Source organism: Balaenoptera acutorostrata, chromosome 1, assembly GCF_949987535.1.
Source record: "Balaenoptera acutorostrata chromosome 1, mBalAcu1.1, whole genome shotgun sequence".
NCBI lineage: Eukaryota > Metazoa > Chordata > Mammalia > Artiodactyla > Balaenopteridae > Balaenoptera > Balaenoptera acutorostrata.
The window spans coordinates 100115336-100141182 of NC_080064.1; the positions used below are offsets into that span (position 1 = coordinate 100115336).

At 40.7% G+C, this 25847-nt stretch overlaps 2 protein-coding genes and 1 non-coding gene across 3 annotated transcripts in view; 1 reads left to right on the forward strand and 2 right to left on the reverse strand.

The window, feature by feature from the left end:
• The window catches only part of LOC103008684 (monocarboxylate transporter 1-like), a 35022-nt gene extending 23245 nt beyond the window's left edge, over nt 1-11777 (reverse strand). The window contains exon 1 of the mRNA XM_057536214.1: nt 11669-11777. The gene's annotated coding sequence lies outside the window, so the exon portion shown is untranslated. The remainder of the gene's footprint in view (nt 1-11668) is intronic.
• Nucleotides 6306-6412, forward strand: LOC114236228 (U6 spliceosomal RNA). Its single transcript, XR_003622217.1, has one exon. It is a non-coding gene; the product is annotated as a U6 spliceosomal RNA (small nuclear RNA).
• A 12704-nt stretch (nt 11778-24481) lies between the features above and the next one.
• On the reverse strand, nt 24482-25111 carry LOC130708738 (F-box only protein 27-like). The gene has a single exon (XM_057551748.1). It carries the CDS (start codon nt 25109-25111, stop codon nt 24482-24484), a length of 630 nt encoding a protein of 209 aa, XP_057407731.1.
• Between the last annotated feature and the right edge of the window lie 736 nt (nt 25112-25847).

Genomic DNA, 25847 nt, shown 5'->3' on the forward strand with positions numbered 1-25847 from the left:
ACACACAGGCTGCCCTAAATTTTTTTTTTTAATTTTATTTATTTATTTATTTATTTATTTTTATTTTTGGCTGTGTTGGGTCTTCGTTTCTGTGCAAGGGCTTTCTCCAGCTGTGGCAAGCGGGGGCCACTCTTCACCGTGGTGCGCGGGCCTCTCACTATCGCGGCCTCTCTTGCTGCGGAGCACAGGCTCCAGACACGCAGGCTCAGTAGCTGTGGCTCACGGGCCTAGTTGCTCCGCGGCATGTGGGATCTTCCCAGACCAGGGCTTGAACCCATGTCCCCTGCATTGGCAGGCAGATTCTCAACCACTGCGCCACCAGGGAAGCCCAGGCTGCCCTAAATTAACACTGCAAACTGAGAGCTTATCTGTTCCAGTGGTTTCCTTATCATCTATGTGATGACTCAATTGCATAGTTCCAGCTAGCCAGTCCAGAATCTGGGGGTCATCCTTCTCTCATTTGCCCTCATGTCCCATATCTAATCAATCTGAATAGCTCTGTATTTATCCTCCTCTCCACCCTCACAGCCACTGTACCTTAGGTCAGGTCACCAATCTCTCATGGGTTAATGCAATAGCCTCCTAACTGGTTTCCCTACTTTCCACCTTTTGGTCTCACCTTTTCATTCTCCACACTGCAGTCCAAGTGATCTTCTGAAAGTAAAGCCTGGTCATTTTGCTCTTTTTCTTAAAATTCTTCTATGGCTCCAGATATATCACCCTCCGAATAATTTATCAAAGCATTCAAAACCTGTTCTAATCTCACCATTGTTTGCCTCTTCAACTTTATCTCTTCCTGATTTCCATCACACACTATGCTCCAGCCTTAATGGAGTACTTGAACTTCTTCAAAGTGCCATCCTTTCTCATCCTCTGCCTTTTGCACGTTTCTGTTCCTTGTGCCTAGTTCTGGCTCTCCCATCACTTGGCTAACTGCTATTTGTCTTTCAGGTCTCATTTTTCCTGAACTGCCAGGGGCAGGCTTATCACCTCTGCTATGTGCACCCATAGGACCCCAGTCTTACTTCTATCATAACACCTACATTGTAGTATAATTTGTTTGCCCGGCTCTCCCATTAAACTGTGTATGCTCTTGTGAGCAGACACCATATCTATTGTGTTCAATGATATACTTCCATTATCTAGAATAGGTTCTGGCAGATACCAGGCAAATATATTATTTGGAAAATTAAATGAAGCCCCATTTAATTGGTGAAGATGTGCCTAAAGTTGTTAAACAGTAGAGCCCATATCCAAATTCAAGTGAGTCTGGTTCCAAAACACATGTACTTTAATGTACAGACCCTTTTTAAAAGAGGAAAGATAAAAATTCTTCTGGATCGCTGGGTTGATAAAATTATTTTATTTGTAATGCTACTTACATATGTACATATTAGATATAGTAATACTAAACAAAAGCACTACAAACATTAATTTATAATTATATAATTGTAATTTATAATTAATTATAAATTAATGCTGTGATCAGATTAGTGCTGTCATAGTGAATATGCTTATCCTATTATATACTTTTTCTCTAAACTAATATTGAATTTGTTTTTACATAGTTTAGAGTATGCCATAAAATCATCTGGTCTACGTTTGTATAAACCCATCATTTAAATATTAAGTATTCATCCATATTCTTCACTAGCCTGCATCATTAAATCCATACTATTTGGTACCTGTATTAATTTTAATCAAATACAAATGCAAAGTACTTTCCTTTTAAAACAATGGTCATCCACAATATCCAGAAAATACTTTATCTATTTTAGATTGTCAAGTAAAAACAAATACAAGATACGAAAATTTCTCCTACAGAACTAGTTATCCCTAATAATATGTACACATGAACACAAATATCTAAGACATATTTTGTAATCTCATTTAAACAGATACACACACACCCCAAGGCAATGCCACCACAAAAAGCAGGAGCCTGGGCAAACTTTTCAGACTCCTCCTTTTCCTCCAGAAGGATCTGAGACTTCTTCAACAATGTTCCTTAAGAGGCTCTGGCCTTGTTCCAAACTTCCCCAGGGTCTCCTGGTCAGATAAACAGGACTGGGATATGACCAAGGCCAGCAAGTTCCACTAGGATAGTCCTGTTTACAGGAGCTCAGACACAATCAGATTGTTTCAAGTCCTTTAAAGTGATTTGGCACAAATAGCCCAGATATCTCCTCCTAACATTTACAACTTTCTAAGTAGATGCTCAAGCCCAGAAATTGATGGAATCAAATCAGAACATGAAAGCACCATTACTCTATGGCCTGGTAGCAATTACAGATTCATCTCCTTCAGAGATTTCCGTTTATTTTGACTGTTCATCAGAATGGGTACGATTATACCATGAAATTATTAGAAATACAATTTTCCGCCCATTCCCATTCACTGACGGAGACAAACAAGGATAAGTGAAAGTCCTCGAGTGAGTATAGGACATATAGTAAATTTCACCTGCAGAAGAGATATGATTGATGTAAGAGCCATTTCAAAGTTTCCCCAATGCCACTGGGCCCTCACCTCCCAAAGCATGATTCATCCTTGGTAAAGGTCTCTGTTGGTCCTGGTTGGTTCTGATGCAGGAATTTGGTCCCTAGCTTAGTTTCTGTTTTTGCTCAGGAAAATACTGTCACATCCCATAATGTCCTTTGCCTGGGGTCTTTTAGATAGAGCTACCAAATTAATTCTCTTCCAGAACTACAGGCTTTTTATAAGAATCACATTTGGTGTAAGAAAGAAAAAAAAATCAAGCAAAATTCTTTGCTGATATAATGTCCTAAATTATACCATTATATCCTCTCTTAATCTCTTAGATTTACTTTGAAAGGAACTAAGTGTGTGTACAAGTGGCTCCCAAGCCTGTGGTCTTCAACCATTTTGTCCCAAAATGAACTTTGGAAACTGTACTTCCTTACACATTGACTACTAAACTGTATAAGTTTGATAGTTGCAAACATGTAATTTCTGGCATATTGTATATTGTGTTATATGTGCGTTAAATATATCATTGTCAAAACCTTGGCACTTGGGCTTCCCTGGTGGCGCAGTGGTTGAGAATCTGCCTGCCAATGCAGGGCACACGGGTTCGTGCCCTGGTCTGGGAAGATCCCACATGCCGCGGAGCAACTAGGCCCGTGAGCCACAACTACTGAGCCTGTGCGTCTGGGGCCTGTGCTCCGCAACAAGAGAGGCCGCGATAGTGAGAGGCCCGCGCACCGCGATGAAGAGTGGCCCCCGCTCGCCACAGCTGGAGAAAGCCCTCGCACAGAAACGAAGACCCAACACAGCCATAAATAAAAACAAACAAACAAAACAAACAAACAAACCTTGGCACTTGGGCTCATTCAGTTTACGGAAAATGGCCACTATATAACTGGCCAGTCCTATCAGAAAAGGTGTGACCTCATTTGAATTTGAAAGGTAATAGAATGTCACCCCAAAATATGCTATTTGGTATATTGTTTATTTTGAATTAAAGTAACTTAAGCAACAGCCGGTACAAGATGGACATTCTGACCTCCTTTGTCCCCAATAGCAGGAAATCTCCCATTCGAAAGTTACCCTCCCAGTACCAGGAGGATAGCAGGCATCCTTATTATCAGAGATAGTGAGTTTAGGGCCGAGAAGGCTGTATAAACAAACCTTGTTACTTCTTCACTAATATGCCACCCAAGCCCAAATGCTTTCTCTTGTCAGTTCTTCACAGATGTATTATTTCCTTGTCTAAAAGGTATAAAAGCTGCCTGCGTAGGTTACTTCTTTGAGTGTCATATTTTTTTCAATAAATTTATTTATTTATTTATCTTTTTTAGTTTTGGCTTCATTGGGTCTTCGTTGCTGCACACAGCCTTTCTCTAGTTGCTCCAAGTGGGGGCTACTCTTTGTTGCAGTGGCTTCTCTTGTTGCGGAGCACAGGCTCTAGGCACGCGGGCTTCATTAGTTGTGACACGTGGGCTCAGTAGTTGTGGCTTGCAGGCTCTAGAGCACAGGCTCAGTAGTTGTGGTGCACAGGCTTAGTTGCTCCACGGCATGTGGGATCTTCCTGGACCAGGGGTCGAACCCGTGTCCCCTGCATTGGGAGGCAGATTCTTAACCACTGCGCCACCAGGGAAGTCTCAAGTGTTATATTTTTGTGGGCTTGCATATGTATGAAATTAACTGTTTTTCTGCTGTTAATCTGCCTTATGTCAATTTATTTATTATTTAATTATTAGACCAGCCACAGAGCTTAGAAGGTAAGAAGGGAAAAGTTTTCCTTCCCTACAAATTCAAAGCAGTGAGTTGAAAAACATTCCTGTTACAACCTATTCCTGTCTCCTTCAAAATTCTCTCTCTGGAGCTATGCATTCTGGGTTTTTCCCTTTATTTGGATTGTTCCCCAAAGATTTTTATAGCATGGAACAGCACACCAGGGTAAGAACAGAGATGAGTGAGGTAGTCTTTCTTTTGTAAAGAAGGAGAAGGGAATAGATAAACAAGGACTTACTGTATAGCATAGGGAACTATATTCAGTATCTTGTAATAACCTATAATGGAAAAGAATCTGAAAAAGTGTGTATATATATATATATATACATACACACATATATACACACACACATACACACAGTATATGAATCACTTTGCTATAGATCTGAAACACAATATTGAAAATCAACTATACTTCAATAAGAAATTTTAAAAAAATGATGGAGAAGGGGATTTGCATAAAATGAGTCAGTTAAATAAGTCCTGAGGCATCCAGTCTCATCTTAGGAGAGCTCATTCTAAATTCAGGGTACATATGAAACTGAGGATTTGCAAAATAATTCCATAAAACTATACCACCATCTGAAAATGAAGACTACCTGTCCCAGAGCATTTCACCTACGTATGCTGAAGGTAGGATAATAAAAATATCTCCAAGATTTCTAAAATTTCCATTTGAGTTAATAGAAGCTAAAACAACTCAGTTCAAAGGAAACAATCTGGGTTCTGAGGTTAAATAGAAATGCTCCATGGCATGAATTTCACAAATTTTTTTCTGAATTAAGAGTAAAAAAAACATTAAAGGTTAATTAATCTCAGAATATTTACACTTAAATTTACATACATACTCCGTGATACTAGAGCTGTTTGATGCAGTAAGGTTCAGTTGGAACAGCTAATGTAATACTTGTTGAATGTGATTAAACTTTGAGCTTAATTGCCGGTTATGATTTCTCACAATTTCTTTTATTTATTTATTTGTTTGTTTGTTTATTTATATATTTTTGGCCATGCCACTTGGCTTACGGGATCTCAGTTCCCCGACCAGTGATTGAACCCGGGCCACAGCAGTGAAAGCGCTGAGTCCTAACTACTAGACCACCAGGAACTCCCACAATTTGCTTTTTAAGGTCACAATTTTTGGTCACCAAGAACTGTTTCATCAGTTTTAATAATAACACTGTCTTGTATTAAAAACTTTATTCCACAGTGTCAAAATTAAATTTAAAACTGCAAGTATCTTCAGGAAGAAAAAGATTCAGAAAGAAGAAGAAAGGGAATAAAATACGAGCATTCAAAAGAAAAATTATGGATAAAAAAATTCAAAACCTAGACGTGGACTCAACACAATTCTGCCAAATTACCAAATTCCTGTCTTTGTTATTTGAAATTTTTTATTTTGGCATGATTTCTAAATACCAATTTTCTTCACATTTTAGAAAGGACATAAAAATCTGAAGTAATAGTGAAGAAAGGGAAGTTAGAGACTGTGTCCTTTGAAGTCCTTTACACTATACAGGAGAATTTTGTTCAGTAGAATTCCAGATTATAATCTAGACTATAATCTATAAACACTGTTTTCTGTAATCCAAAGTAGACGCTCCAAAACCTAAATACACTACTTTTATTTATTAATATATGACTGATTTTGTCCCAGGGTTTGAAGCACAAATGTACTGACTACTTTAAAATAATAAATAAACAGGTACGGAGTTAGGGTTATGGTCATCTACATTACTCCTTTTGAATAGAAATGCTAGTATACCACTGCTGGTATCTACTTCACACCTAGTTCTTTCAGGCCAAGTTGGGAAAATAAGTAGTCACAAGGAGGAAAACAGCAGAGAAAGTTGTTCTTCCTTTTCTTGAAAAAAGAAAAAAAAAGTATGACTTGAACTGCTTACTTAAATATTTAACACTATAATTAGCTTCATAATTTTTAATAGTTTTATAGTTGGTTTTATTAAAAGTATCTCATAGGTTTTTATGAATAAAGACTAAAATTTTACCTCTATGCTTTACTCATCATTCTTAAAGTTTTCATCCCAGTGCTTGCTTCGGCAGCACATATACTAAAATTGGAATGATACAGAGAAGATTAGCATGGCCCCGGTGCAAGGATGACACACAAATTCGTGAAGTGTTCCATATTTTTGTGGGATAGGAGGGTGGGAGGGAGAAGCAAGAGGGAGGAGATATGGGGGTATATGTGTATGTATAGCTGATTCACTTTGTTATAAAGCAGAAACTAACACACCATTGTAAAGCAATTATACTCCAATAAAGATGTTAAAAAAATTTTTTTTCATCCCAAATTCAAGACAATTACATTTGTCTCCTTTCAGTTCTTTCCTGTATACATAATTGTTTAATATCCATCACTGAGTCTGAACATCATTATTACTACTACATCTGAGCCCACTACTTCAAAGAAGTAACAAAGTTGTTTTTGTAAAGTACCTGATAATCCACAAAAGACTAATAAATTAAGTATTGTTTGTCTAACATAAGCACTACTTACACTAAGCACAGATAAATAGTTATTTGCAAAGTTGTTTTAAAGGGCATTTCTGGACACTAAAAAAGTATCAAAAATGAAATTTTGTTACCTCAAAATACGATTATAGGTTAAACTTAAGTCTTTAAATGCTGACGATGTAAGTCCTAGAATATACTGTCAGTAAAACAAAAATCACTTTATAATACACTTACAGTAATTTCAACAATCTATTTTACTTTCCTAAAAAAAATACAGTAAACTGTTAATCTGCTCCCCTTAGGGGGCTGTTTTCTGTATGAAAAATGACAAACATCAGCAAGGTGCAATCACAACAGAGCGAGGTAAAACTGTGCATTTCTAATTTGCATCCTAAATCTGAATCATCAACCTCTAGAGGGGTTACCGGCAATTGGCATGACAAAGGCCTACACCTTAGAGGGAATTACTGAAGACAAAGTTTGGTGCTAATTTAAATAAAGTAACAGATATTACTGGATCCACAAGAAGAGAGAATTCCATGGGTCACGGTAATTAGCCAAAAAGTTGCTCAAGACACACTGTTCCATTTAACTATGCATTATGGGAACTTCAAAGACAGCTACTACCTTAGAAACTTACAACAGAGGAGAGAAAGTAAGCAAAAATAATACAAGTGTAAAGATTCACATAATACAAAAAATACAGTGGAGGGACTTCCCTGGTGGTCCAGTGGGTAAGACTCCATGCTCCCAATGCAGGGGCCCTGGGTTTAATCCCTGGTTGGGGAACTAGATCCCACATCCATGCCACAAGAAGTCTGCATGCCACAACTAAGAGTCCACATGCTGCAACTAAAAGATCCCATGTGCTGCAACTAAGACCTGGCGCAGCCTAAATAAATAAATATTTTTAAAAAATACAATGGAGACAAGGGATAGGTAGGATTTGAGGAGAAAATGGAATTTCTATGGACAAAGTCACGGAGAATCAAGAATGGGGTAGAACTCAGGATGAGTCAAAGGAAGAGGGAAAAAAGTTTAAAAGAGTTTAAAGATTAGAAGGTTACAGTGGCCCTGTGCCCAACTTTTCATAGGATGGGAAGCAAAGCTTGAGAAACTTGATGTTGTCTTGGGCAGAGTGCGTATAGCAACAGATCAAAGAAAAAGAGGAAGAAAACGTGCTCTCAGCTGTCAGGGGATCTTGCTGAGTTGCTTTTGTCTTGCAGGCTTCTGTTGGGTTTGGTGTTTCCTCCCGGAAATGGGCTTTGAGGAGGCTTGCTCCCTGCCAGATGGGTGATGGAAGTCTAAACATGAGGAAGGGTCTTGGTGCTCTGGCCAGGTGTCAGGCCTGAACCTCTGAGGTGGGAGAGCCGAGTTCAGGACATTGGACCACCAAAGACCTCCCGGCCCCACATAATATCAACTGGCGAGAGCTCTCAGAGATCTCCGTCTCAACGCTAAGACCCAGTTCCACTCAACAACCAGCAACCTCCAGTGCTGGACACCCCATGCCAAACAAATAGCAAGACAGGAACACAACCCCACCCATTAGCAGAGAGGCTGCCTAAAATCATAATAAGGTCAGAGACACCCCAAAACACACCACCAGATGCAGCCCTGCTCACCAGAAAGAAAAGATCCAGCCTAATCCACCAGAACACAGGCACCAGTCCCCTCCACCAGGAAGCCTACACAACCCACTGAACCAACCTTACCCACTGGGAGCCGACACCAAAAACAACAGGGAACTGCAAACCTGCAGCCTGTGAAAGGAGACCCCAAACACAGTAAGTTAAGCAAAATGAGAAGACAGAAAAATATGCAGCAGATGAAGGAGCTAGGTAAAAACCCACCAGACCAAACAAATGAAGAGGAAATAGGCAGTCTACCTGAAAAAGAATTCAGAGTTATGATTGTAAAGATGACCCAAAATTTTGGAAACAGAATGGAGAAAATACAAGAAACGTTTAACAAGGACCTAGAAGAACTAAAGAGCAAACAAACAATGAAGAATAACAGAATAAATGAAATTAAAAATTCTCTAGAAGGAATCAATAGCAGAATAACTGAGGCAGAAGAACGGACAAGTGACCTGCAAGATAAAATAGTGGAAATAATTACTGCAGAGCAGAATAAAGAAAAAAGAATGAAATGAATTGAGGACAGTCTCAGAGACCTCTGGGCAACAGTAAACGTACCAACATTTGAATTATAGGGGTCTCAAAGAAGAGAAAAAGAAAGGGACTGAGAAAATATTTGAAGAGATTATAGTTGAAAACTTCCGTAATATGGGAAAGGAAATAATCAAGTCCAGGAAGCACAGAGAGTCCCATGCAGGATAAACCCTAGGAGAAACACGCCAAGACACATATTAATCAAACTCTCAAAAATTAAATACAAAGAAAAAATATTAAAAGCAGCAAGGGAAAAGCAACAAATAACATACAAGGGAATCCCCATAAGGTTAACAGCTGATCTTTCAGCAGAAACTCTGCAAGCCAGAAGGGAGTGGCAGGACATATTTAATGGGATGAAAGGGAAAAAACTGCAACCAATATTATTCTACACACTAATGATGAAAAATATGAAAGAGAAATTAAGGAAACACTCCCATTTACCACTGCAACAAAAAGAATAAAATACCTAGGACTAAACCTATCTAAGGAGACAAAAGACCTGTAGGCAGAAAACTATAAGACAGTGAAGAAAGAAATTAAAGACGATAAAAACAGATGGAGAGATATACCATGTTCTTGGATTGGAAGAATCAACATTGTGAAAATGACTATACTACCCAAAGCAATCTACAGATTCAGTGCAATCCCTATCAAACTACGACTGGCATTTTTCACAGAACTAGAACAAAAAATTTCACAATTTGTATGGAAACACAAAAGACCGCAAATAGCCAAAGCAATCTTGAGAAAGAAAAACAGAGCTGGAGGAATCAGGATCCCTGACTTCAGACTATACTACAAAGCTACAGTAATCAAGACAGTATGGTACTGGCACAAAAACAGAAATATAGATCAATGGAACAGGGTAGAAAGCCCAGAGATAAACCCACACACATATGGTCACCTTATCTTTGATAAAGGAGGCAAGGATATACAATGGAGAAAAGACAGCCTCTTCAATAAGTGGTGCTGGTTAAACTGGACAGCTACATATGAAAGAATGAAATTAGAATACTCCCTAACACCATACACAAAAATAAAATGGATTAAAGACCTAAATGTAAGGTCAGACACTATAAAACTCTTAGAGGAAAACACAGGCAGAACAGTCTATGACATAAATCACAGCAAGATCCTTTTTGACCCACCTCCTAGAGAAATGGAAATAAAAACAAAAATAAACAAATGGGACCTAATGAAACTTAAAAGCTTTTGCACAGCAAAGGAAACCGTAAACAAGACCAAAGGACAACCCTCAGAATGGGAGAAAATATTTGCAAAAGAAGCAACTGACAAAGGATTCATCTCCAAAATATACAAGGAGTTCATGCAGCTCAATATCAAAAAAACAAACAACCCAATCCAAAAATGAGCAGAAGACCTAAATAGACATTTCTCCAAAGAAGATATACAGATGAAAGGATGCTCAACATCACTAATCATTAGAGAAATGCAAATCAAAACAACAATGAGTTATCACCTCACACAGGTCAGAATGGCCATCATCAAAAAAATCTACAAACAGTAAGTGCTGGAGAGGGTGTGGAGAAAAGGGAACCCTCTTGCGCTGTTGGTGGGAATGTAAATTGATACAACCACTCTGGAGAACACCTTAAAGAACTAAAAATAGAATTACCATATGACCCAGCAATCCCAATACTGGGCATATACCCTGAGAAAACCATAATTCAAAAAGACTCATGTACCACAATGTTCACTGCAGCACTATTTACAATAGCCAGGACATGGAAGCAACCTAAGTGTCCACTGACAGATGACTGGATAAAGAAGATGTGACACATATATACAATGGAATATTACTCAGCCATAAAAAGAAACGAAATTGAGTTATTTGTAGTGAGGTGGATGGGCCTAGAATCTGTCATACAGAGTGAAGTAAGTCAGAAAGAGAAAAACAAATACCGTATGCTAACATATATATATGGAATCTAAAAAAAAAAAAAAAAGTTCTGAAGAACCTAGGGGCAGGACAGGAATAAAGACACAGACGTAGATAATGGACTTGCAAACACCGGGAGGAGGAAGGGTAAACTGGGACGAAGTGAGAGAGTGGCATGGACATATATACACTACCAAATGTAAAATAGATAGCTAGTGGGAAGCAGCCGCATAGCACAGGGAGATCAGCTCCGTGCTTTGTGTCCACCTAGAGGGGTGGGATAGGGAGGGTGGGAGGGAGACACAAGAGGGAGGAGATATGGGGATATATGTATATGTATAGCTGATTCACTTTGTTATTCAGCAGAAACTGACACAACAATGTAAAGCAATTATACTCCAATAAAGATGTTAAAAAAAAAAAAAGGTTACAGGTGCCATGCCACAACGCCAAAACAACCTCCCACCCCATACCACCCCCCACCCCCACCCCTCGCTCAGGCACAACCTGGCCAAGAGATCCTGGAGACAAGTGGTTAATCAACGCTATCAGATTTTATAGCCTCAGGTCATTACTCTTCCGGATGGAAAGCATCCCCAGTGGGGATGAAGAGATTTCCCCCAGGTCACCACGATCTCACTCATCTCCCCGCGCCGGTGACCGGGACACTTGGCCGGGACACCTGTCCGCACCTCCTTCACCAACCGCTCGCTGCTCCGCGGCGCTGCAGCCACGAAGCCCTCGCAGGGCCACCCCCCGCCCCCCGGAAACCAAGCTCTCCGTTCCCCGATGCTCCCTCCCACCCCGCCCAAGCAGCCAGGGCTCCCAGCACGCCACCCGCTGTTACCCATCTAACCGTTGTGCGCGGGTCGCGGCGCCGCGTGAGCGTGACGTGACGGGGCGGCTCGGGGCGGCGCTCCTCTCGGCGCCAAGCGCTCACCACGCGGTGGGAGTTCGCCAGACACTGTGGGGAGGGGTGGGCGCCGCCGCCTTATACCGCGGCGGCCGGAGCATGCACGCAGGGGGCGGAGTTGGCCCTACGGCCCCCCGCCCCCTCCGCCCGCCCTCACAGCGCTGACTTCTGTGTGGTTCCGCCTCGGCCGCCGGCGTCGGCTCCCGTTCCCGTCGGGTGTTCCCCCGCAACGTCGCGCTCACCACCACGCGTGCGGGACGCCGATGTCGGCCTCACCCTCAGTCTCTGGCGGAGGAAAGGGGAAACCGCTAAGGACAGATGGGGCGTGCCCCCGGGGCCTGACTCAGGTGTGGGGGGAGATGGGCGCGCGGAAGAGCGGGGAAGTGACTGGAAGTGGGGGACTGGGCGGGGTTTGAGTGGACGCGGGTGCACCTCCGACCCGGGAAGAGGCCGAGGGCTAGAGGTTAAGAGCGTGGGCTGTGGGCTCGCTGCTTGAGTTCCGTGACCTCGGGGAAGTCGCTCAAACCCTCAGGGCCTGTTTCCTGCTCCCTAAAATGGCAACAGTAGTAGAAGCGACCTCATTTAGATTTCCATGGTCTTTGAGGTACACAGAAGTCGGGAAAGAAGAGCGGGTAAGAGGATGGCAAGATTGGTCCAAGAGGGGGAGGGTGTGTGTGCGTGTGAAAGATGGAGAAATGAAGATTGAAGAGAGGCCAAATTTTTGTGGACACTGAATGTTTGGGACAGGATGTAATTATGGCTGGCAGTTTTGGGGGGATTGATTATATACTAAACACTTCATCTGAATCCTCATGACCCTGTGGAGTAGGTACTATTGACAGTTTACAAATAAAGGACCTGAGGTTCAGAGGGGTTGAGTAACTTTACAGAGGCCACTGACCTAGTAGTGGCCAACATTTGAAGTCAGACTTCAGAGCCTGGTTTTTGTCATAAGAGCCATGGTTCTTGAGCAAGTCCAGATACCAAAGTGTATCTGTTAAAGTGATTAAATAATCTTGATTTGAGAAATACCAAAAAAGTATGTCAAGGCCCCCCTTGCCTTCAAAGAATTTACAAGTTCTTTGGGGCAACTGAGATACAAATCAGTCCACATTTCTTGAGCATTTGCTCATGCCAGGACCTGTTCTACCACTCCACCTTTTGTCTCACACACACACTTCATTCCCACAACACTTAAGAGTAGGCCTTATAGGCCTTTCTGTTTTGCAAATGAATAACCTGAGGTTGAGGAGGAGTGGGGTTTGTGGGATCAGGCCTTGCGCCCTACTCTCAACCACTCTGCCTGTTTCACAGCAAAGTTTTCAGTAACAGTTCAATATGTTAGTAGAAGACATTGCAGAATCTATGGTCAAGTACTGCTTGTGAGCAGTAATTGTTTTTTTACCTTTGTAAATGCAGAGAAGAAAGGCACTTAAGGTCACTGGAGTGGCCAGGACTTAGATCAGCAGTGCTTCAGGATTGTTAGTGGCAGCAGCATTTAGAGTAGATGGTAGATAGTTGAGTTAGGGAGACAGTGGGAGACTGTGGCTCGGGTGTAAATTTATAAGGTCCTGTACTATGGAATGGCAGTGCGAAGAGGTAGATAAGAGATTCCCAGGAAACTCTCAAAGAAGGCACGTAAAGCAACAGTATAGTGGGTTCAGAATATGGACGCAGGAGCCAGACTGCCCAGTTTCCAACAAAGTACCTAATTAAGGTTGCTAGGGGAATAAAATTAGTGTTTTTGAAGCCCTTGGAACAGAGCCTAGCATATAACAAGTGCTCAAAAAGTATTTTTTAAAAATGAATAAATAGGAAATTAAGGAAATAATTTCATTTACAGTAGCATCCAAAAGAATAAAAACACCTAGGGATAGGTTTAACTACGGAGGTTGCAAAGATTTTAGGCAACTCTACTTTCTGAAGAAACACTGCCCACAAAACTGCCCTTACTTCAGACACCGTCTGCAAGATTGGGGGTCTCCAGGGTCACCCTCACTTCACACCATCTGGCCACAAATTTGGGGTTTCTCATAACCTTGCTTAGGATCAATAATTTGCTAGAAAGACTCATAGAACACCCTGAAAGCTATTATATTCACAGTCACATTTATTACAGAAAAAGGGTACACTGAAATCAAGCAAGGGAAGAGTAGCATAGGGCAGAATCTGGGAGGGGTCCAAACTCACAGGTCTGGTTGTCCTCTCCAGGTGAGGTCCTGAGTGGAGTTATCTCCTCTCAGCTATGATGTGTGACAATGCTCTAAGAGTATTGCCAACCTGGGATATCACTCAAGCCCTGGTATCCATTGCTTTGTGAGGCTTCATTACTTGGCATGAATCATAGTCCATGTGATCAAACTAAAATCTCCAGTCACCTGCCTCCCTGAAGTTTGGGCTGTTACCATGTGACACAAAGCCCTAACCCTCCAGTCACATTGTCGGTCTTTCTGACATTGCCAGCCCTACCCTGAGTCATTTCATTAGCCTGAACTGAGAAGGGGCCCACCCTTAGACACCTCATTAGCATAAACTGTCAGAGTTGGTCTGAGGGACCCACTATGAATTACAGAGACACTCCTATCACTTGGGAAATTGCAAGGGTGTGGCGGTCATCTCCCAGGAACTGGGACAAAGGCCAGACCTCTCTTTAGACAAGGCCAGATTCCTTACTACACAAAAGTGGAAGACACACTGAAAACTGTAAAACGTTGCTGAAAGATACTACAGAAGACCTAAATAAGTGGACAGACATCCATGTTCACGTATTGGAAGACTTAATATTGTTAAGATGGCAATACTACCCAGTGTGATCTACAGATTCAATGTAATACCTATTAAAATTGTAATAGCTCTTTTGGCAAAAGTGGTAGACTCATATGGAATTGTGCAGGACGCTGAATACTTAAAACAATATTGAAGAACAAAGTTGGAGGACTCATTTCCTTATTACAAAGCTACAGTGATCAAAACAGTGTGGTACTAGCATAAGGATAGCTGTATAGACCAAGAGAATAGAAAGTCCAGAAACAAACTCACAAATCTATGGCCAATTGATTTTTGAAAAGGATGCCAAGACCATTCTATGGGAAAAGAAATGTCTCTTCAACAAGTGGTGCTGGGACACCTGAATATCCATACGCAAAAGAATGAAGTTGCACCCCTACCTTATGCCATATACAAACATAAACTCAAAATGGATTAACCAATAACCTAAATGTAAGAACTAAACTATAAAACTCTTAGAAGAAAAGATGAGGGGTAAATCTTAATGACCTTGGATTTGGCAATGGATTTTTAGATACAATACCAAAGGAAGAGCAACAAAAGCAAAAGATAAATTGGGATTCATCAAAATGAGAAGCTTTTGTGCATCAAAGGACGTTATCAAGAAAGTGAAAAGACAACCTACACAATGGGAGAAAATATTTGCAAATCAAGGTCTAATGTCCAGAATATGTAAACTCTTACAACTCAACAAAAAAAAGACAACCCAATTAAAAAATGAGCAAAGGATTTGAATAGGTGTTTTCCAAAAAAGATGTGTAAGTGACCAACAAGCACGTGACAAGGTACTCAACGTTATTAGTCATTAGAGAAATGCAAATCAGAACCACAAGATGCCACTCTATACCCACTAGGATGGCTATAATAATAATTTTTTAAGGAAAATATGTATTGGCAAGAATGTGGAGAAATTTGAAAACTTGCACATTGCTCATGGGGGTATAAAATGGTATAGCCACTGTGGAACAGTTTGGCAGTTCCTCAAGAGTTAAACATAATATTAAAACAAGACCCAGCAATTCTAAGTATATACCCCCAAAATTGAAAACAGGTATTCAAACAAATACTTGTACGGGAGTTTCATAGCACTATTCACAATAGCCAAAAGTTGGAAACAACCCAATGTGCATCATTAAATGTATGGCTAAACAAATGTGATATAGCTGTACAATGGAATATTATTTGGTCACAGAAGGATTGGAGTACTGGTACATGCTACAACATGGATGAGCCTCGAAAAGATGTTAAGTGAGAGTAGCCAGTCACAAAGGGTCTCAAGTTGTGAATATCCAGACACAAAAGGTCAGAAATTGTATGATTCCATTTTATTAAATATCCAGAATTGGTAAATCTAGAGAGACAGAAAGCAGATTAGTGTTTCCAGGGGCTGGGAGAGTGACTTTTTAATGGATATGGAGTTTTCTTTTAGGGTAATGAAAATGATTTGGAACTTGATATAGGTGTTGGTTGGTGGTTGTACAACATTGTGAATGTACTAAATACCACTGAAATGTATACTTTAAAATGGTTATCTTTGGGCTTCCCTTGTTGCGCAGTGGTTGGGAGTCCGCCTGCCAAGGCAGGGGACGCGGGTTCGAGCCCTGGTCCGGGAGGATCCCACATGCCACAGAGCGGCAAAGCCCATGCGTCACAGCTGCTGAGACTGCGCTCTGGAGGCCGCGAGCCACTGCTGCTGACGCCCACGTGCCTAGAGCCCATGCTCCACAACAAGAGAAGCCACCGCAATGAGAAGCCTGCGCACCGCAAAGAAGGGTGGCCTCCACTCGCCACAACTAGAGAAAGTCCGTGCGCAGCAACGAAGATCCCACGCAGCCAAAAATTAATTAATTAAAAATATATCTATTTAAAAAAAAGTTAAAAAAAAGGTTAACTTTATGTTATATGAATTTACCTCAATAAATAAACCAAATAAATAAATGGAGAAACAGATTTTCCATGAATTTAATGAAGTTTCTTCTTTGTGTTAAGAGAATCGTGTCTAAGTTTATAATTTAAACTTTATATATCTTAAAGAGGGCCAATGTGATAGTCAGAAGCCACCCCCCTCCCCCAAGATGTCCATGTCCTAATCCTTGGAATCTGTGAATACGTTATTCACATGACAAAGGGGAATTAGGGTTGCAGATAGAATTAAATTTGCTAGTCAGCTGACCTTAAAATAGGGAGATCATCCTGGATTGTCTGGGCCCAGTATAATTAAGAGTCCTTAAAAGTGGGAAACAGCAGGCAGACAGGTCAGAGTGATGCAGTGTGAGGACTTGACCTGCTGTTGCTGGCTTTTAAGATGGAGGAAGGGGGACACCAGCCAAGGAATGCAGGTGGCCTCTAGAGTCTGGGAAGGGCAAAGAAACAGACTCTCCTCTAGAGCCTCCAGAAGGCTTGACACCTTGATTTTAGCCCAGTGAGGCCTGTGTTGGACTTCTGACCTATAGAACTGTAAGATAATAAATCTAGGTTGCTGTTGTTGTTTTTTAAATATTTATTTATTTGGTTGCATTGGGTCCTAGTTGCAGCAGGCGGACTCCTTAGTTGTGGCATTTGAACTCCTAGTTGCAGCATGCATGTGGGATCTATTTCCCGGACCAGGGATTGAACCAGGGCCCCCTGCATTGGGAGCGGGGAGTCTTAACCACTCCACCTCCAGGGAAGTCCCCTAAATCTATGTTGTTTTAAGCCACTAACTTTGTGATAATTTGTTACAGCCATGATGGAAAACTAATACAGACAGCATAAATGTGTATACTTCAGGCCCCACAAAACTTGTATCTTCCTACTGACAGTGAATATTTTTATGAAGAGTACAGGCTTTGGAGTTGGAAGGCCAGGTGCTATAACTTGCTAGCTATGTTTCTGTGGGCAATTCACTGAACTCTTCTAGGCTTCAGTTTCCTCACCAGGAACATTGGAGATAATACCTACAAACCTGATCTGTCATGAGAATCAAAAGAGAAAATTATTGATGAAACTGGGAAAGTGCTCTGAGAGTGGTTTTTTGTTTTGGTTTTTTAAATATAAATTATCAGTAAAGGGTGCTTAAGGGGGAAAGGTCCAGAGTTCCTCTAATATTTTAGCTGGAAATATAGAAATAGAGAAGGTGGGAAGAGGAAACAGTTTGAGTGAACTGGAGAAAATGATAAAATAAAGCAGGTACAATTCTTGCTATTTTTCCAGATGTCATCCTTGTTTTAAGCCAGTATAAGATAGGAATTTTAGAGTTGGCAGAAACCTGTAAATCATGTAACCAACCCCCGACCTTATGCAGATGTGGAAGCTGAAACCCAGAAGCTGGAAGACTTTCTTCAAACCACTCAGCTAATGAATGGTTTGACCAGGTGAATAGACAAGTTTTCTGGACTTTACTGTCTAAAGCATAACCTTTAAGATAAAAAGTGTTTCTTTACTGCAAACCAAGAGGATACAGTGCCCTCTAGTGGCTTTTTATTTTATTATACAAATCCCCATTCACATTTCTGTTTTAAAGGTTGAGAAGAATTGGAGATGATGCAAGCTAGGCTGCCTTAGAGAAGGACCTTACAGTTATTTGCAAACTCAGATTTCAAGGTTTCAAGCAAGTTCTAACCTGAGAAATTAGGGGCTAGGATGAGAAACACCATTAAAGGAAAAGGGGTGGGGGATTTGTAAATGCAAAATTGGAAATTTATGCTGAATACACTGCTCAAATATTTTATCTGGAAAATAAGAAAAATATGTTTTTGTTGTGTTTCCACTGACAAACTCAGTGAAATCAAAAAGGTTCACTTTTCGTTTTATTAAGATACAGTCCTCATAACATAAAATCCACCATTTAAAAGTGTAAGCTTAAGTAGTTTTTAGTATATTCACCATGTTGTGCAACCATCACCACTGTCTAATTGCAGAATATTTCCATCTCCCCCCACACCCCAAAAAAACCCAAACGATTAGCAGTTGATTCCAATTCCCGCCCTCTCCCATCCCCTGGCAACTACTAATGTACTTTCTGTCTCTATATATTTGTCTATTCTGGATATTTTATATAAATGGAATGTGAGCTTTCATGTCTGGCTTCTTTAACTTAGTATAGTGTTTTCAAGGTTCACCCATATTATAACATGTATCAGTACTTAGTTCCTTTTTATGGCTGAATAATATTCTATTGTACGGATATATCACATTGTATTTATTTGTTCATCAATTGATGGGTATTTGAGTTGTTTACACTTTTTAAAAAAATTTGTTTATTTTTGGCTGTGTTGGGTCTTCGTTGCTGTGCGCGGGCTTTCTCTAGTTGTGGCGAGTGCAGGCTACTCTTGTGGTGTGCGGGCTTCTCATTGCAGTGGCTTCTCTTGTTGCGGAGCATGAGCTCTAGGCACACTGGCTTCAGTAGCTGTGGCACTCGGGCTCAGTAGTTGTGGCTCACGGGCTTAGCTGCTCTGTGGCATGTGGATCATCCCGGACCGGGGATTGAACCCATGTCCCCTGTGTTGGCAGGCAGATTCTTAACCACTGTGCCACCAGGGAAGTCCCTCTATGTTTAACTTTTTTTTTTTTTTTAATTTATTTATTTATTCATTTATTTAATTTTTGGCTGCATTGGGTCTTCGCTGCTGCACGCGGGCTTTCTCTAGTTGCAGTGAGCGGGGGCTACTCTTTGTTGTGGGGCTCAGGCTTCTCATTGTGGTGGCTTCTCTTGTTGCAGAGCACAGGCTCTAGGCACGCGGGCTTCAGTAGTTGTGGCACATGGGCTTCAGTAGTTGTGGCTCGCGGGCTCTAGAGCGCAGGCTCAGTAGTTGTGGCGCACGGGCTTAGTTGCTCCGCGGCATGTGGGATCTTCCCGGACCAGGGCTCGAACCCGTGTCCCCTGCATTGGCAGGCGGATTCTTAAGCACTGCGCCACCAGGGAAGCCCTATGTTTAACTTTTTGAAGAACTACCAAGCAATATATGTTCCAACTGTCTCATATTTTCCAACACTTGTTTTTTCCATTTTATTATTAATATTAATATTGCCATTCTAATGGGTATAAAGTAGTATCTCATGTGGTTTGTTTTAAATTTTGAAATCAATTTTTTCTCTCTTTTTTTAAGTTTTGTTTTTATTTGTGGTAAAATACACAAAACATAGAATTTACCTTCATAACTATTTTAGATATATAGTTCATTAATGTTAAGTATATTCACATTGTGGTGCAACCAATTTCCAAAACTCCACCTTGCAAAACTGAAACTATGCCCGTTAAGCAACTCCCCGTTCTCCTCTCCCCTCAACCACCACTCTACTTTCTGTCTCTATGAATTTGATGACTCTAGGGTATCTCATATTAATGGAATAGTATTTGTCTTTTTGGGACTGGCTTATTTCACTTAGCATAATGTTCTCAAAAGTTCATCCATGTTGTAGCATGTGTCAGAATTTCCTTTCTTTTTAAAGTTGAATAATATTCCATTGTAGGACTTACCCGGCACTCCAGTGGTTAAGACTGTGCTTCCACTGCAGGGGGCACAGGCTTGATCCCTGGTTGATCCCGCATACCGTGTGGTGCGGCCAAATAATAATAATAATAGTAATAATATTCCATTGTATATATACACCACATTTTATTTATCCATTCACTTGTCGATGGACCCTTGGGTTGCCTCTACCATTTGGCTTTATGAATAACACTGCAATGAACATGGGTGTACAAATATTTCTTCGAGACCCTCTTTTCAATTCTTTTGGTGTATGCCTAGAAATGGAGTTGCTGCCTCATATATAAATCTGTTTTTAATTTCTTGAGAAACTGCCATACTCTTTTCCATAGTGGCTGTACTATTTTATATTCCTATCAACAGTGCACAAGGACTCCAATTTTTCCATATCCTCCAACACTTGTTATTTTCTGGTTTTTTGATAATTGCCGTTCAGTTGGTGTGAGGTAGCATCTCATTGTGGTTTTGATTTCCATTTCTCTAATGACTAATGATAGTGAACATCTTTTTATGTGTTTGTTGGCTATTTGTATATCCTTGGAGAAATGTATTACAAATCCTTTACCCAGTTTTAAATTGGATTGTCTTTTTATTGTTGAGTTGGATGAGTTCTTTATATATTCTGGGTACAAATCCTTTTTATCAAGATACATGATTTGCAAAAGGATTTATTTTAAACTGTCCTCTATTGAGGTATACTTTACATAGAGTAAAATATACAGATCTTAAGTGTATAGCTGAATGAAGTTTGATAAATTTATACATACCTGTAACTTTCATCCAGGGCAAGTTAAAGAATATTTTTGTCACCCCAGATAATTCCCTTGGGACCCTTTCCAGGCAGTCGCCCATTCCTCTCTGCTCAATGCAATGATTATTTTTATTTCTGTCAATAGAAATTAGTTTTCCATGTTTCTGAAACTCATAGAACAAGTTGTGTAATATGTACTACTTGTGTCTGGCTTCTTTTACTCAACATTATATCTGTGAGATTCATCTGTGGTATTGCATATATTCAGTTGATACTTTTTTATTGCTGAATTTTTAATTTTGATGAAGTCCAATTTATCCACTGTTTTTTTTTGGGGGGGGCTGTTGTTGTTTTTTACAGTTAGTGCTTTTTGTGTTCTACGTGAAAAATGTTTTCTGACCTCCCGTTCCTCTACCACCAGGTTGCAAAGATATTTTCCTATATTTTCTTCTGAAAGATTTAGAATTTTAGCTTTCATATTTAGGCCTATGATGCATATCAAATTCATTTTTGTTTAATATGCGGTGAAGTTGAGGGGTGGTTGGTGTTTATTTTTTTTTCTCCCACAGATATCCAGTTGTTCCATCACTGTTTATTGGGAAACTTTTTCATCCTTCATTGAATTGCTTTGGTTATTTTGTTAAAATTAATATATGGTATATATGTGTAGGTCTATTTTTGGACTCTCTGTTCTGTATTGCTGATCTATTTGTCCATTCTAATGCCATTACTACCTTGTCTTTCATTAATATAGCTTTTTATTTTAATAAGTCTTGAAATTAGGTAGTTTGCCCTAGAGCTTTGCCCTTCCTTTTCAATATTGTTTTAGTTATTCTGAGTCCTATCCACTTCTGTATAAATTTTAAAATAAGTTGTCAATTTCAACCAGAAAAGCCCATTTGGGGTTTTTATTGGGATTGCATTGAATCTATAGAACATTTGGTGAGAATTGTCATCTTAACAATATTAAGTCTTCTAATCCGTGAATATGGTATTATATCTCTTCATCTGATTAGGTCTCCTTTAGGCTCTCTCAGCAATGTCTTGTTTTAATGTAGAAGTTTTGCACAGTTTCATTAAAATTATTCTAGGTATTTTTGGTTATTTTAAAATAGCATTGTTTTATTTTAACTTTTGAATTGCTCATTGCTAGTAGAAATAAAATTTATTTTGCATATTGAATTTGTATCTGTAACCTTGCCAAATTCACTTATTATTTCTAGTAATTTGTAGATTTCCTTGGATTTTCTACATACACAATCATGTCATCTGCAAAAAAGAAAATTTTACTTTTTTCTTACAATCTTAATCCCTTTTCCTTTTCCTTGCCTTACTGTATTGGCTAAGCCCACCAGTACAATGGTAAATAGTAGACATAAGAATGGACATCTTTGCTTTGTTTTAATTTTAGAGGGAAGTGTTAAATATTTCACCATTAAGTTTGATGTCAGCTATAAGCTTTTATATACAGCCTTATCAGATTAATGAATTTCCTTTCAATTTTTAGTTTTTTAAGAGTTTTTTAAAATATTTATTTATTTATTTGTTTATTTATTTTGGCTGCGCTGGATCTTCATTGCGGCACGCGGGATATTTACTTGTGGCATGTGGGCTCCTTAGTTGTGGCATGAGAACTCTTAGTTGAAGCATGCATGCGGGATCTAGTTCCCCGACCAGGGATCGAACCTGGGCCCCCTGCATTGGGAGTGTGGAGTCTTACCCACTGGACCACGAGGGAAGTCCCTGCTAAGAGTTTTTATCATGAACAGGTGTTAAATTTTATGAAATGCATTCTGTATATTTACTGAGATAATTACATGTTTTTTCTCCTTAGTTCTGTTAATATGGTAAATTACACTATTTGATTTCTTTTTTATAGCTACTTTATTTATTTATTTATTTATTTATTTTGGCTGTGTTGGGTCTTCGGTTCGTGCGAGGGCTTTCTCTGGCCACGGCAAGTGGGGGCCACTCTTCATCGCGGTGCGGGGACCGCTCTTCATCGCGATGCGCGGGCCTCTCACCGTCGCGGCCCCTCCCGTTGCGGGGCACAGGCTCCAGACGCGCAGGCTCAGCAGTTGTGGCCCACGGGCCCAGCCGCTCCGCGGCACGTGGGATCCTCCCAGACCAGGGCTCGAACCCGTGTCCCCTGCATTAGCAGGCAGATTCTCAACCACTGCGCCACCAGGGAAGCCCTGATTTCTTTTTTAAAAATACCTTTTATTATGGAAAGTTTCAAACACATAAAAAGTAAATAGAATAGTATAATATAACCTCCCAGGTTACCCATCACCTAACTTCTTTTACCATTTGTACCCTCATCAAATCCCCACACTTAAAAGTTCGTTCAGGTTTTTTGCTTTGGATCTTTTCTATTTGTCACTTTCTCTCTAATTCTTTTCCTTCCCCCTTTTCTCCCTCTTCTACTTTCCCTTTCTCCTCTTACCTTGTCCTTCTCCTCCTTCTGCCTCTTTCCTTCCTTATTACTCCCCCTCGCTTCTTTCTCTTCCTCTTTTCCTCCTCTTCTCCTCTCTTCCCCTCATCCTCATCTTCCTCTTTTTCTGGTAAAGTTGACAAATTCCTTATTATTATTTAATAAAGATAAATGAATTCAATGAAATTCTTTTCTTGCACCGCCTTTCATACAATTCAAATTAACAAAGTTTTCTGTATACAATTTAATCTATTAGAATACTACCAGAATTTCTGTCAAGCACTGAAATGTTACACATTAGTCATGATTATAAATTCCATCCATGTAGTCTAAAATACGTAAGTGTATTAACTGGAACTTAGTTAATTACAGAGACCTTACCTTTCCTTTCTTTTTTCTCGGCAGATATATTGCTCATTTATTCTCTCCACGTTTGAAAAGAATTTCAAAATAAAATAATTTTATACACCATACAATTCAGAGCAGAGTTGGGCTCAGGGGACCACTTCATGGTTCACAGGGTGGGCAGAACCCTCTGTCTCCAAACATTTTTTGCGCTAGTTTGACTTTCTGCTGTGAGTCCTGGTCCCAGTCTTGCTTGAAACCCCATGAGGTTAAGTTCACCACCCAAGGGGGCTGGAATTTTCCCAGCCATAGGGATGAGCTTCTAGTTCAGAGGTGAGAGAGGGCTTCCTGGAAGGGACCAATAAAGCCTTTGCAGCAGAAACCGGAGGAGACAAGGGCAGAAAGCACTGGGGCTGGACCAGAGAGCCTCTGGGGGATGGTGGAGCTCTCAGGATCCAGCATTTCCCTGTGCTCAACCGTGGGTTTCCACTCAGTAGAACAGGGTCTGCCTTAGAAAGCAGCAGAAACTTTCTCTAGTAGCTTCCAAAACCTGAAGACAGGGCCCAGCAGGAACTTCGACTGGACCCAGGAGATCCCAGGATGCCAGGGAGCTACAAGCCCTTGATTACTGAGGTGGCCCAGCCAATGGGCCCAGCTCCTGGAAGGCACAGTCAGGTAGTTTTGCAAGGACAGCCCATGACTAGGACAGACAGACCCACGCAAACACACTGGAGTTGGTAAAAGGGACTCCATATTGCTCATTCCCTAACTCCAGCTTCGACACCCATTGTTCAAAAGACACAAAGTGAACACCGTTCTTGAGGTTGGAGAATACATGGCTGGCCTCAAAGGGGACTCTCCTCCACTGCCGGATGCGAAAAGTATTCGAAGAGAAATGATGCAGGACAGCCTGGAATTTGGACAATTAGCTGATATATACATATATGGTTAGTGCCTCTTCATTCCATCTAGCAGGCAGAGACACAAATCTCAATCTTTCCACTATCCAGGAGTTCTGGCCAGAAACCCTCCTTTTCCAGGTCCAAAACTTCCCTCCTTTGAAACCACCTGTGACCAGGTAGGTAGTAGGCAGGTAGGAAGTGGACATCACAAGGAGCTGCAGGCCTGCCCTTACATTTTCCCTCCTTTGTCCAGCCGTCCCCACCACTCAGCATATGCTGTTCTGGGAAGCCATCTAGGACCCTGGGGTTCAGGAGGAGGTTGCGTCCTATGGGTCTGCGCTCGCAGCAGCGGCCCAGGACGCAGGGCCTGAGGTCGTCGTCGGCGGGCAGGCAGGTGCTGACGATGGGCCACAGGGCAGCGTGTTTCCAGGGCAGGATGCTCAGCCACAGGGCCTGGCAGTCCACCAGGTCGCGCCAGCGCCTACACACCTGGCGGCGGTGCCTGAGCAGCATGTAGGGGGGCACGTGGCTCAGCACCATCAGGAGCAGCTCGGCTGGCAGTTGGTTCAGGCCCAGCGCCTCCTCGGGTTCCTGCTCTAGCAAGGGGATCCCGACAGGCTGGCCCCTGGAGGAGGCCTTCTCACCAGGCTCAGCTGCGACCTGCATCTCAGCCAGCGCCCCTCCTGGGTGGGCCATCACCTTGCTTCGCGTCTCTTTCCTTCCTAAGACAAGTTAGAGCACTTTATCATTTTGCTGTTTCGGGTAAATAATCTGAAAATGCACTGCTTATGGCTATGCTTAACAAGTTGTGATATATGGTGGAAAATAGGAATAATACAGGGCTAAAAAGATAATCTTTAAGTATTTTATACTTTTTTGACTTAGGACCCATGCAAGTTAAATGAAAATTTTGAGGTTTATATGGTTGTTTTTCATTGTTATTGTTGTTGCAGGTTTTACCATCTGAAGAGGATAGAATGAAAAAAGAAATGAGAAATCAGCTTGTTGTGAAGCTTGTGAGAAAAAAAAATAAGGTAATTTGGATGTTATATGAAAGAATATCTTCAAACCTATGCTTATTTTGGCAAAATTTTAAAAATTTTAATGGCAAAATATAGCTGGAATAAACAGGATAATGAATCTAACTTACATTCCCATCTTACTTTAAAAGAGGAATAAATTTTACTAATAGAAGTCATGTAGAATAGCTAATGAAGTGAAATGTGTGAAATGAAATGAAACTTAATATTTTCATTATCTGGGTGCTCTTGAGAAGCAGTGATTATTTCATCAAAAGAAAAAGTGTTGATTTGAAGATATTGTCACATTGTATAAGAAATTAGAAAATCACATTTATCATGTAGCTACATTTTTCATATTAAAACTCTAAGGATAGTTCTAAACATTCTTATGCTATTCCAACTCTGAAAAT